This window comes from Carassius auratus, chromosome 44 (genome assembly GCF_003368295.1).
Source record: "Carassius auratus strain Wakin chromosome 44, ASM336829v1, whole genome shotgun sequence".
Classification (NCBI taxonomy): Eukaryota; Metazoa; Chordata; class Actinopteri; order Cypriniformes; family Cyprinidae; genus Carassius; species Carassius auratus.
The window spans coordinates 3,266,074-3,279,905 of record NC_039286.1 but is presented as its reverse complement, the minus strand read 5'-3'; the positions used below and the strand labels follow the sequence as shown (position 1 = coordinate 3,279,905).

General features: G+C 34.8%; 1 protein-coding gene across 2 annotated transcripts in view; it reads left to right on the top strand.

Moving 5' to 3' along the window:
- LOC113062144 (trafficking protein particle complex subunit 9-like) overlaps positions 1-1,491 on the top strand; it is a 194,880-nt gene extending 193,389 nt beyond the window's left edge. For both annotated transcript variants that reach the window (XM_026231766.1, XM_026231765.1), the window contains one exon: positions 941-1,491. In XM_026231766.1, coding sequence (XP_026087551.1) covers positions 941-1,117 — 177 coding nt within the window. In that variant the 3' untranslated portion in view covers positions 1,118-1,491. The remainder of the gene's footprint in view (positions 1-940) is intronic.
- The last annotated feature ends 12,341 nt before the right edge of the window (positions 1,492-13,832 follow it).

The window sequence follows — 13,832 nt, the reverse complement described above, 5'->3', positions numbered from 1 at the left end:
TAGTTATTCAGAAAATTAAAAACATAATATAATAAACCTTTAGATGAAAACGTCCAGTCTTTTAACTGGTATAGTGTATGTCAAATAATGACAGAAAAATATTAATATACATGTAGTGTTGCATAATATTTTTTTGAATATTTGTAATGAATTTTAGATTTTAATATTTGTTCCTACTACTACTGCTACTATTACGAGTATTAGTAATAATAAGATATTAAATTAACACACACACAAACACACACACACACACACACACACACATATATATATATATATATATATATATATATATATATATGTTAGTCATTTGTTTATTTGTACAAACAAAATAATTATAAATATTAAATCATTAACCTTTAATGTTTTAAAGATAATGTGAAGCATAAATTCATTTTTTGCACCCAAACTTTCACTTTGCAGTGTTTTATCCAATCTTTTAACTGGTATAGTTTGTGAAATGATGAAAGAAATATATAAATGCATTTATTTATATAAATTTTATTTTATTTTAATTTTTATTACTGCTATTAATAATAATAATAATAATAATGCTTAATTAAACTGAATTAAATTAAACTGTATGAGTAATTGTATTTAATTATTTATTTCTACAAACAATAATTACAAGCTTTAGATCATAAACCTTTAGATTAAAATGTTTTTAAGACCAAGAGAAGCTTAAATTCAGTTATTTGTGTCTGAAACTGGTAGCTTATGTGAAATTGTCAAATATATTTTTTAAATAACACTACTGATGTTATTCTAAAAACATGATGTAGATTGAATCACTAAACTGGAGCAAAGTGAGATCTAAGGCCATTTTAAGACCAGAAATCCCTTTCCTTTGGTCCACATGCAGCGGTCTAGGTTTGGTTGTTTTAAAGAGGAAGTGCTGAAGTCAGCAGGTGTTTGAGGTGTGTGATGTTCTCGTCCGCAGGTGAACCCTACAGAGAACTCCGTGTGTGTGGGAGCCCTGCTCTTCTTATACACCGGTGATTTCTATCTGAACATCAAGTTTCAAGATGAGAGCACAGCTCGTGACCTGCCACCCGCCTGGTTCTGTCTGCCCAGCGTCCACATCAGAGCCCAGGAGCCAATCCAAGCAGCCGCCTGAGCTTCTGAACTCTGACCTTTGACCTCACAGACTCTGGAAGAGATCTGTTGTTTTTCAGAGGACTACTGAGCTAATCTAGAGCAAGTGCACTTCTAGTGTATGAAGCCTTTAGAGTTTGAAGATGTTTTAATTTATGCCAAATCTTCCACTTTACGCTCCATTCTGAAGCCCTCATTCTCCTCTTTAGAGACAGACAAAAGGATGAGGAACATTTACATTTGGTAACCACAAAGTGAAAACATCGAAGGAGGTCTTACAATTTAGCCCTGATGAAACTAACTTATGAAAATTTCTCCAGCTCATATTTTATCCCCCCCATACCCCCCGGAGTGAAAATTTTATTTAGTTGAAGCCCTTATTTAATTCTTTTTTATGACAAATAAGAACTTTTTATCTTAAACCTCATTACTGTAATGTGTTTGGTTAATATTTTTTAATTTGTTTGTTTTGTAATTCTTATAATTGTAAATGTTGATTCTCAGAATTATATTGCTGCAATAATTATATATATATTTTTATATATATATATATAACAATAATTTGACTACAGTATTTACATTATTTATTATATTGTATTAAAATGCTAAAACAATCATCATAGATCAAAACATTACAAAACATTGCAGTAATGAGAGTTGGAGGGAAAATGCTCTTAATTGTTATAAGAAACTCTGAATTCCAAAATAATTGATTGACATAATTGACATGATTTACCTCTGTCTTTTGATTTTGGGCTGAAATATGACCTGGATATGTTCTCTGCAGGTTTGTAGGGGGTTTGCATTAATAGTGCATGAAAATATGGTCTACACACAATTTTCATGTAGGAATGCATACTGCTTTTAGCAAATTTGGATCGGTTTTTGGGGGTTAATGCATTAATGGGTTTGTGACAGCGTGTGGGAACCACGACTTTGATTCACATTTGTGTAATTATGAAACTGGTCTAGTCTCTTCAATGTATTTGTTTATGAATATGATCTAATAATTGGTATGTTGACTTTACTTGACTTTGCAGTTATACAAATTAGATAAAATATTGATTAAATGTTCATGAAAAACTCAAAATATAATAAAAATATAGTGGTTTGAAGAGTTTTTCAGCACTTTAGAATTCATTTCTTAAATGTGTTTCAGACCTGCTCTAAAATGCAAAAAAAAACTAAAACAACGTGAGCACGACAGGATATGAATGTGCTGGTTTTCACCTCATTTTGTTCTAGGAACTGAGGTCATTTTTCTGCGGTGAGCTGATGTGATATTAATGCTTTTATTGTGGTGCGGTCCAGCGATGATAATGCAAGAGGCGGATGAAATGGTCTACATTATGTGCTGTAATGGTAAGTGATTGCAGTTGCAGTAATTCAATTAGCATTAAACGTCCACTCAGGGATTCCAGAGCTGAGATTGTCTCAAAGTCCATCTGACCAAATTGTGTCTCTAAATCTCAGAATCATTTACAGAAGAGGTCATTTGCTTTTAATATGATTCATCTGAGTGTTCAGATAATATTACAATGGCCGTTTATGACGAATATTTAGGTTACACGAGGAATAATGTCAGTTAACTCTAAAAATAAATAAATTCGGTTTTGATTGCGTTGTCATAAAAAACTGAAGTTGACTGAAAGTAATTTAAACCATCATTAATGAGATGCCATTTTTGCAGCAGAAACTTAGTGTCCTGTATTGTATAAATTACAGTAAATAAGAGTTATTTAATAGATATAAAATAATGAAATAACATTATTTGATTTTTAGAAATACCACTATATTATGACAGTATTTAGAACTATAATTGATTATATTATTTAGTATTTATCAATAATTAAATTATTTTATATAAAGCAATTTTGACTTTGGGGGGGGGGGGTGGGTGATTAAAATTTTAATTAAGATGATTCCAGACACGGTATTTAATTTCAGATTTAAATGGAAGAATATATCTATAAAACTTGCATATAATTTTTAATTATACAGCCATCGAAATTAAATTCAGTTTCTACAATCAATAATGTTCTTCTAATTTTTTTCTTCCCAAATGGTAGAATGTTGTATAATTTGATAGTTATCTTTGCGTGAGGAATGTATTTTTTTAACTATTTAATTTTAATTATTAATAACTATAAAGTAATAAAATAAGGTTTTAGACCTTTACCTTTGCTTGTTTAAAACTGCTGGAGACAATGAGCAGTGATCAAAGAGATATGAATTATTTTAATGACACTTTAAACTTTTCATATTTATCTTGATTAGCATGAGTTAATGAGCTGAAGTGCTTAAACACACACAAGCTCGTGTGTGTGCGCGCGCGTGTGTCCGTGCATGTGTGTCCTTGATGTCCGTTTGTGTGTGTGTTCACTTCATGTTCCATCATGAATGAGATTATCTGGGCACAGGTTTCCTGACGTTCACTTTGATCTGCCCTGTCGCCACAGGATGGAAAAATCCAGGAGCTTCATCAAACACACACACACACACACACACACACACAGTGAAAGTGCAGAATACTGTTTTTCTTAATATTCTCAGAGAGATGAACCTCCACTAATGCTTTACTGTTCCTCCTGAACCTACAGCACATCCAAGAGTGTCACGACTGACCTATGACATCATCAATTTGACCTTGAAATCAGTCTTAGGTCATTTGCATGTTCTATTCCAGCCTGTAAGTGACCATAGAAGAAGTGTGTTTAATGCTAATGTCAGCTGTAGTGACCCTTTTGGCAATTTTAAACATGCAACAAGTAAATCAAACTTAATTCACCAAAAAATTTAAATTCTGTCATTAATCTTTTCTTCCTTGGCGCACATCTTGTAGCTTCATAAAATTACGTTTGAACCAGTGATGTCACATGGCCTATTTTAACGATGACCTTTCTACCTCTCTGGGCCTTGAATGTGGTAGTTGCATTCCTGTCTATGCCCTATATATATGTATATATATATGTATGTATGTATATATATATATATATATATATGTGTATGTATGTGCAAATAAATAAGTGTATAAACAATTGTGCTATAAATGATAATGGAATAGGATTGAGTAAGATGCAGGGATGTACTAGGATGGAGGGGTAACACATAAATATAAGGCTATTGCAAATTTTTATTGCATAAGTGGGGATAATTTAACTGTTCATGAGGTAGATTGTCTGGGGGAAGAAACTGTTCTTGTGCCTGACTGTCCTGGTATTTGCGGCTCTGAAGTGCTGGCCAGATGGCAAAAGTTCAAAATACAACAGTTTGTGTTCATGTGTTTGTATGCATTTTTGTACATTACAGTAAAAATATAACCATAAAAATCAGTTTGTAGGCTTTTCATGTAGTTAAAGCAAGACATTACAGACAAAACCATTGTTAATGTTTTTTTTTTTTCAGGTCAATTTTGAGATTTTGGGCTGTTTTGCTTCTATACCGCCGTCTTTTGAGACTTAAACCAGTGGATCCTCAGCAGTGAATGGGTGCTGTCAGAATGAGAGTCCTAACAGCTGATAAAAATATCACAATAATCCACACCACTCCAGTCCAGCAATTCTAGAGTGAAAAGCTGCATGTTTGTGAGAAACAAATTCATCATTAAGGTGTTTAATTTTAAACCATTGATTCGGGCCAAACTATTACTAAACTGTACTTCCAGTGAAAAAGTCCAGCTCCTGTTCCACCCACACAATGGTTTAGAGCTGTTTTAGACTGCTTTTGTGTTAAATAGTGCTTGATCTGAAGTTTCTTAAACAGTTTCTCTCCTGATTCAGACAAGATTACTTTTTCACTTGAAGTTGAAAAAGCAATATAATGGATAATGGATATATTTTGGCGAGAAGCTAAAGTTTGTTAAAAATGTCTTACAGATTTGCTGCTTTTCACTTCACAAGATGTTAATTGATGGGCTTGAGTCTTATGGATTACATGTGGATTATTGTGATGTTTGAAAAAAAAAAAAAGCTAAACTGGTAAATGAATAAATGATGACTAGTTTAGCTTCAAGACCTTTATTCATTTGTTATTCATCATCTTGTTTTTTTTTAATTAATTTATTTTTTTGCTGTTGCATTACTCAAACAAAACAGTTCCAAAGAATCGATTCCGTGAACTTCACAAACTTGTCGTTTTAAATGTTGACTGTGTTTGTGTACAGTGTTGATCAGTCTGTGCACAAGCCGTCTGATGCTCAAACTTTATAATGGCGATAGATACTATATGACAACACAGAGCGCTTTCTCACGCTCTGCTGCAACCTAAAGCTGATCTGTGCTGTTGTAAGTGCACACTTGTGTGGATTAAGTGCACTTTCACACACTCAGAAGTGAGCGTCCGTTGCTGGAGTGCCCTCACAGCTCATGGAAGGAGAACCAGAGACCACTCAAGTTACTCTTGCTGATTCAGCCCCTCCAAAAGACGCTCTGAATGGTCGAGCGTACATGTGCTAATGTCTGTTTTCCCCAGTCAGCTTGTTCTCTTAGCCACTGTGTGCCCGCAGCAGTGTATCGGGGGAGGCAGAGGCTCAGCAGGTAGAGCTGAGAGGGATTTGTGTGTGTCTGTGGGGTCGGATCCTGATCCTGGTCTTTGGCGGTGAGGGTCTGACCGCCTCTGGTTTGTCTGAGTGGCCTCTCTGTGCCTCTCCGTCTCCTTGACAACCACCTGTGAATGAGCAGGAGTCTTATCAGTCAGCAGACAGAGCCACAGTCACGTCCGTCTCACTCTGTCTCACTCTCGCTGGATGTGCTAAATCAGGGCTCTCAACAGGTGGCTCGTGACCCAAAAATAGCAAATAGCTAAATAAACAGGCCAAACACCTTTTGGCTATATATATATATATATATATATATATATATATATATATATATATATATAGCCAAATATATATATATATACTTGGTGCATCCCAGCATGGAAGTCGCTTTGCATCATCTTGTTCTCACAAAGCATTAAGAAAACTATAATAGTATGACTCACACTTACATTTATTTGGGGTTCACTTGCAACAGATATGAATGTGTCAGTGTGTTTGTGCAGTGATTTTTTTTTTTGTAATTCTAAAAAGTTTTTATGTATAATCAAGTTGGTTGCAGAAGTCATTTAAAGCTTAAATTACATTTAAACTGGCTAAAAGAAATCGTTGACTTTCATATAACAATGTTGAAATGGCTCAACTTATTTTGACGAGTTGCATTTAAAAGCAAGCTGCCATGACTTAATAATAATGTCATTTTTTCATAGAGTAATACAAATCCATTTGTATTTATTTTAATATAAATAAAAATGTTAATAAAATGAAATGAAAATGCATTCAGTTTAAGTAACTGAGATTAGAAAACTGTTCTTCTGGAATTTTAAGTTGTTTATACAATTTGTAAGGGTCTTTTAAAGACATTTTTAATTAGGATAAAAATACCAAGACAATACAAATCTCAAATACAATCTCTTGCTCAAATGTATTAATATAATAGTATAATAACTATTGTAATTATTGCTTTTTATGTATTTGGGGGTTTTGATGTTTTTGAAAGAAGTCTTGTATGTTCCTCGAGACTGTATTTATTTAATCAAAATAGAGTGAAATGGTAAAGTTGTGATTATTAAAATTAAAACATCTGTTTTCTGTTTAATGTTTTTTCACATGGTCCCACAGAAATAATTCTAATATATGTATTTGCTGCTCAAGAAACATTTCTTAATTTTTTATACATTTCTTAGTTTTTGTGGAATCTCCTATTACAGTAATTTTTTCTGAATTCTTTGATGAATAGAAAATTCTAAAGTTTATTTTTACTTTGCTCCATACTGTATCTGTATAACAAAGCATTAAGGGTTTTTCAGTTACAGACCAATCAATTTGGTGCGGAAAATAATTCAGAAATTCAGTTTAGAAGTCTACTAGTTATTTTTAAGATTCTAATAGATTTTTGTTTTTCAGTGATGCACTCTGTTAATTCTATTAGTGTGCCATTCACAGAAGAATTTTTGTGAACTCTGCATCATGTTGATCTTCTCACTGTTTCTCTACAGGTCGCTGTACTCTGCTGTGATCTCAGGGGTCTCTACTCTTCATGTGACACTTTATGTGTTTGTGTGTTTTTGCAGGACCCAGAAGTTCCCACAGGAACTTTCGACAGTTTTGGTTGGAGATCGTTTGAATAATTTAGTGATGAGTGCATGGACTGTCACACTTCTTTTAAAGTCTACCAGATGAATCAAATCAGTGAGTCTCACTGTGCTTCTGCTGTAGAGTCTGTGTGTGAACACTGAAATGAGATCCAGTCAAGAGAATACAGAAGAGCGGCCCTGTGAAGTCCCAAAGCTTGTGTGTGTGTGTGTGTGTGTGTGTGTGTCGTGGAAAAGACAGTAGTATTGTTTTCTGTTCTAGTATTCATTTTTGTCTGTATGCAGCCTGTCTCTCTCTCTCTCTCTCTCTCTCTCTCTGTCTCTATCTCTCCCCAGACATAATGAGAAGCTAATATGAGATGAAGTAAATCACAGGCTAGAACAACTATTCCTGTTTTATTTTATTTTTATTATTATTTAATTTGATAATGAATAACATTTATTTACTTTTGAAAACATAACTGTTAATTAGCATGTTCGTTTTTGCTGTGGTACTAAAATTGATATAAAGGAATCGTACATTTTCATTAATCATCGGATATGTGTTTAGCTGTCTGATCAGATACATTTCAGAATTTGCAAGTGGATGTAAAGTGTTTTTGTTTTTATATATGGGTGAAACAAGTTTTGATTTGTATCAATTATTGCTAGACAAATTGGTTGAGGAAGTAAATATGGTCAAAGAATGTCTCAAAATGCCAAAGTAGAGAGAAAACGAAGACAAATCCAGATAAATGAAGCACAACTCCTCGAAATGGCACTGCTCATTAATAACTTTACAATATTACCTGAAAAGAGAGTGTAGTATTGATCTGTGATGTGTTAGCGTTGGGATATTGAGCTGCCCACTTACTGAACTCTGACAGTGAATTGAGGGTCTTTTAGCTGGAGTGGTTCTAATATTATTGCATTACAGTCTATATATAGTTCAGTTTTAACAGTATTAATTCACTGTTCCCAAAGCATTTAAGTTCGAAACAGTGTTTGTACCTTAAACACATAACTCAATGTTACACTCTCAAAGTTCCTTTTCACATCAAATGTCACATTTTTTATTAAATAATTAACAAATGCAAACACAGTTTGTGCCATCTCTTAGTAATATAATATGAGCGTCCAAAAATAATACTAATTCAAAACTCTCCAGAATCTTGCAACTTAGACTTCCACTATGTGCATTACTGTAAATGTGATGTTTTTTCTCCACATGCACACAATGGATTGTTTATTTATTACTGTATATATTTTAAATGTACATGGGACAAATCATTTCATTTTTTTCTCTTCGATCCACAGACAATAATACACATTGTTCTTGCAGTTCATGGAAGATGGAGAGAGTTTATCCATCATTCAGCTCTGGTAACAAAAGAGAAAAGGCAATTTATTAGATTTATTTTTCTGGCTTAATTTAACCTCTCTTTACTTGAGGGATTTGACCCATTCCTTCTTGCATGCAAATGAGCTCCAAGGAACCAGGAGTTCAGTTCATTTCCATGTTTCCAGCATCTGAGCTCAGAGATTTACCTAAGCTCTCTCTCTCTTTTCTATCTCTATCTCTCTCAGACACACCCTTCATTATATGTGCCAGTGCAGGTGTGAAGACACAAAAAGGTCAAAAGATAAAGCCAAAGATGGATCAGTCTGAGATGAGGCAAAGAACAATCTGAGAGAAAAGGTTGTGCTTGCACATAAGAGGGTTTTCCAAATTAATCTGCAAAGTTGAAAGCAAGAGAAAAGACAGAAATTGATCTGAACTTGAAGAGAAACTTAAATACATTTTTCAGTCTTATCCTGCAACAAGAAAAGTGCTGCTTTTGATGTTGTATTTCACACAAAGCCTTACTGGTCAAATCAAACAAGTTTCTCCCAAACAGACTTCTTTACTAGACTGCTGGAAAGTCTGATTTATTTCAGCAAATGATGTGCTTTGGACAGTATTCAAGTGATTTGGTTCATTCAAATGAAAAGGTTCACTGGCATATTAATCATTACTCACAAAGTACCTACAGTACAAATCATTTTACTTGGTGCACTGACTTAAACAGTTTAGGATCGGTAAGGTTTTGAAAGAGGTCTTGTATGCTCACCAAGGCTGCTTCATTAAAATGACAGTAATATTGTGAATAATATTTAAATAATTTAAAAGAACTGTTTCTTATTTCATTTTAAAAGTTCCTGATGGTAAAGATGAATGTTCAGCGTCATTACTCCAATTAGAACAGCATTTATTTGCAATAGAAATCTTCTGTAACATCATTAAAGCCTTTACTGTCACTTTTGATCAATTCAATGCAAAATGATTGAAAATATCAGTTTTTTTTATAAATATAATAGGCTGATGCAATATATGTTGTTTCTAAAATTCTCTTGACTTCTGTATAACCCCTATTTAAAATCCTTTTTTAAAGGGTCTTTTGACGTTCTGTACACACATTGGGGAATGGTGGGAAATTGGTGTATGACTTTCTTCTTTCAGACGAATCCAATCTGAGTTATATTAAAATTTGTTTTAGTATGGGACTCAGTTGGTGTTGCAGTGCTTTAGTCCAAAAGAAGTGAAATAAAAAGCACCCATCCAAGAAAAAAAAAGTGTCTCACATGGCTCTGGGGGGTGAACAGAGGCCTCCTGTAGTGAATCAATGCGTTTTTGTAAGAAAAATATCCATATTTAAAACGTAATAATCAATTTAATCCGTTCCGGGGAATGACGTATGTAGGTCGGCATTAAATCACAATTAAAAGAACCAAAGACTTAAACTACTTCAGTCAGTTTGCTTTGAATGTAATTAATACATGAGTTTCACAATTTGAGTTGAATTACTAAAATAACTTAACTTTTCCTCGACATTATGCACCTGTACTTGGGGGGGGGGGGATAAGCGTCTTAACCTAATAGTTAAAGAGTTGGACTTGTAACCCAAAGGTTGTGGGTTCAAGCCTCAGGTCCGGCAGGAATTGTAGGTGATGTAGTGAATGTACAGCGCTCTCTTCCACCCCCAAAACCACAACCAGGGTTGAAACCCTTGAGCAAGGCACCAAACCCCCAACTGCTCCCCTGGCACCGCAGCAATGTGGCTGTCCACTGCTCCAGGTGTGTGTTCACAGTGTGTGTGTGTTCAATTCTGTGTGTGCGCACTTGGATGGGTTAAATGCAGATCACATTTCCGAGTATGGGTCACCATACTTGGCCACACGTCACTTCAATTTGTCACTTACGCTAGAACCACTCTGATTGACTGAAACTCGTGACTTCGATCGTTCAGTTCAAGCGATTCACTAGACCAAAGAGAACAAAAACCAGATCAAAAGTGTCATTTTATTTGTCATTTTTTATTTACTTCAGCATCACTTGTTATGGTTTTTAAAAGCATTTATAGTGATGAGGGAAACCGAGCTTTTGGAAACTCAGAATCAGTTAAACCAATCCTTTGCAAAATGATTTAGTTACTAAGCATTGTTACTAAGCAATGGGATAATCTGGCTTGATGACGCAAATGAATGGTTCGGACCCAAATAATATAATGTTTTATTTGACAGCTACAGCACATCGAATCATTAAGACATTAAAAATATGAAAGTGTAGTAACCTATTTTTTTTGTATATAAACAAATTTGAAACACGAATTAACTTGTATTTTTCTATGTTCTCTCTTGATTAGTCAAACAATCCCAAGAAAACATCTTCAGGGGCGTTGCACAAGATCCCGGGCCCTATGCATAGGCAGTCCTGATGGGCCCCCATGGCCCCGCCCATGAAAATATCCAGGTAAATAACATATATTCCAGACTTTTCAAGGGCTCTCTCTTCCTTTGGGGTCCTGGTAATCAGTACTGGTTTTACCCCCAGTCCGACGCCCCTGAACATGTTTAAAACAGAAAGAAAAGTCACTTACAAAAAGAGATTGGAATAACATAAAAAAAATTTGACCAAAATGTATCTGTGTGGGTTCCACTGGCAAACAAGTGAATCACATCTTCCTCAGAAGAGTGACAAAAACTCACTTCAGTGACTGGCTATTATTATTGCACCCATAAGCTTTTTGTGAAATTTGGATTAACTCATTAATCCGTTGCTTGACTTCACTTCTTCATATTTAAGTCGGGCATCGTAGAATATGGACGACATGTCCCTGCCAATAGCGATTCCCTATAGCAATAATTTTGATCAAACATTCAAATGTCCGTTTCTGCCGTTATGTTTCCACCAATGCCAAAATTAAACCTACGCCCTTGTAACCATTTTTGTATACATTTTAAGAGCTTCCTTGTGAGCTTGTGTGTATGAAATCATATTCCACAGGTGTTCTCTGACCTAAAGCGAAGTCCGTTCTTCTCAGTCATCGCTCTCCCGTCACACATCTAGAAAAATCCTCCGTGTGTGTCTGTGTGGGTGGAAATTGTGGGGGTTTGAAATGTGAGAAAACTAAACTAAACTTAGAGGCAGCACATCAGACAGAACATTACACTGTGTTTATAGCCTGTAGAAGATGCTGAGCGTTCGCCTGCGTCAGCCTCTGCTCGCGCCCAACGCGTCCTTTACCGAAGGATTGTGTTTGTTTATATTGATGCATTTACTGTGAATATTTATGAACAGCTCGTGTTTGCTTCTCTTGGTGCGGATTATGTCAACTAACTAGAGTAAAATTAATCTGTCTGATTCAGGATGAGTTTCATGTCAGTATACGTGTCATGCTTGCTACAATTGTTTTTTGTTTGTTTTTGTTTTTTTTAAAGTACAATGTGGGTGTTTGTGCACTTCAGTTCACTATGGGGGATGTTGTGCGCTGTGTAGGCTAATATGATAGTTTCACACAGATGAATCAAAGGGATAATTCACTAAGAATAAATGTCAACTATTCAAACTATTTGCCTTCCAAACCAGTATGTTTATGATTACGACATCATCATGCAGCATAACTAACTGTTTTTGTACAGCTAAAATAACTGAAAGCAAATTACACCGGAAGTCATCCAAGCTACAAATATTTGCGTCCGCTAGTACATTGAGTGAAATTCGTGACATTTGCCAAGTATGGTTACCCATACTCAGAATTGGTGCATTTAACCCATCCAAGTGCACACACACACATCAGTTGCATAGGAAATAACAGCCTGAACATTTTGCAGAACATCTCCTTTTGTGTTCTACAGAAAAAAATAAGTCAGAAAGACTTGTAACAACATGTGGGTAAGTAATGATCACTAATGCTTAATTATTGTTTCTTTCAAGACCATAGCTAGACATTTACAGCAGTGTGTACTTGTGCATTATAAACTCTTGATTCTTTCCATCTATGTTCTGTTATTAAAGATATTTAGTGAGTTTATATATTATCTAATTTGTCTTTATTTCATCATAAAACTCAGATTGGACCAGGAGAAAGCACAAATATTGGGACAGGACCTACATTTACCTAAAAATACTCCTTTAGTGTCCGACTCACTGCAGTTATTTTAGTCACAGATCCTCACAGATGGACGCTCTAAAAACTCTTTTCCCAAGGTCCTTATGCAGTTTTACACTTGCACAACAGTCCATTTCAAACACTTTTGATTAACCCATCAATTTTTATTTCCAGATAATTGTCTAGATCAGTTTATCTGATCATTTTATTCAGAGACAGATCCTGCTTTGTATTGAGGAGACCAAAGCAGCATACATTCAGACAAGAATAGACTATATTATGAGGGTAAAATGTTAAATCATATTCTCAAGACAATGTCTGGTTGAGGGAAGTTCTCACATGCAATTTTTCACAATTTATTAATTGCAATGTTTTTTTTATTTTATTTTATAACCTTGTGTGCTTAATGAATTTTTATTTCAGAATTGTTGTTACTGTTTAAATTAAGCTTTAATGCCTAATAGGCTTTTAAAAGTCACATATATATATATATACACACAAACCCGGTTCCAAAAAAGTTGAGCCAGACTGCAGGCTGGCCATTTCAGTATCCAGATCCTTCTTCTACGCTGCCATGATGTTACAATTGTCACAGTATGTGGTCTGGCATTGTCATGTTGGAAAATGCAAGGTCTTCCCTAAAAGAGATCACGGGCATCCAGTATGGTTTTCCGGCCTTGACCCTTACACACAGAGACTGTTCCAGATTCTCTGAATCTTTGGATGATATTATGAACTGTAGATGATGATAACTTCAAACTCTTTACAATGTTTCTCTGAGAAACTCCTTTCTGATATTACTCCACTATTTTTCGCCGCAGCATTGCGGGAATTGGTGATCCTCTGCCCATCTTGACTTCTGAGAGACACTGCCACTGTGAGAGACTCTTTTTATACCCAGTCATGTTGCCAATTGACCTAATAAGTTGCAAATTGCTCCTCCAGCTGTTCCATATATGTACATTTAACTTTTCCAGCCTCTTATTGCTACCTGTCCCAAATTTTTTGGAATGTGTAGCTCTCATGAAATCCAAAATGAGCCAATATTTGGCATGAAATTTCAAAATGTCTCACTTTCCACATTTGATATGTTATCTATATTCTATTGTGAATAAAATATAAGTTTATGATATTTGTAAATTATTCCATTCATTTTTTTACTCACAATTTGTACAGTGTCCCAACTTTTTTGGAATTGGG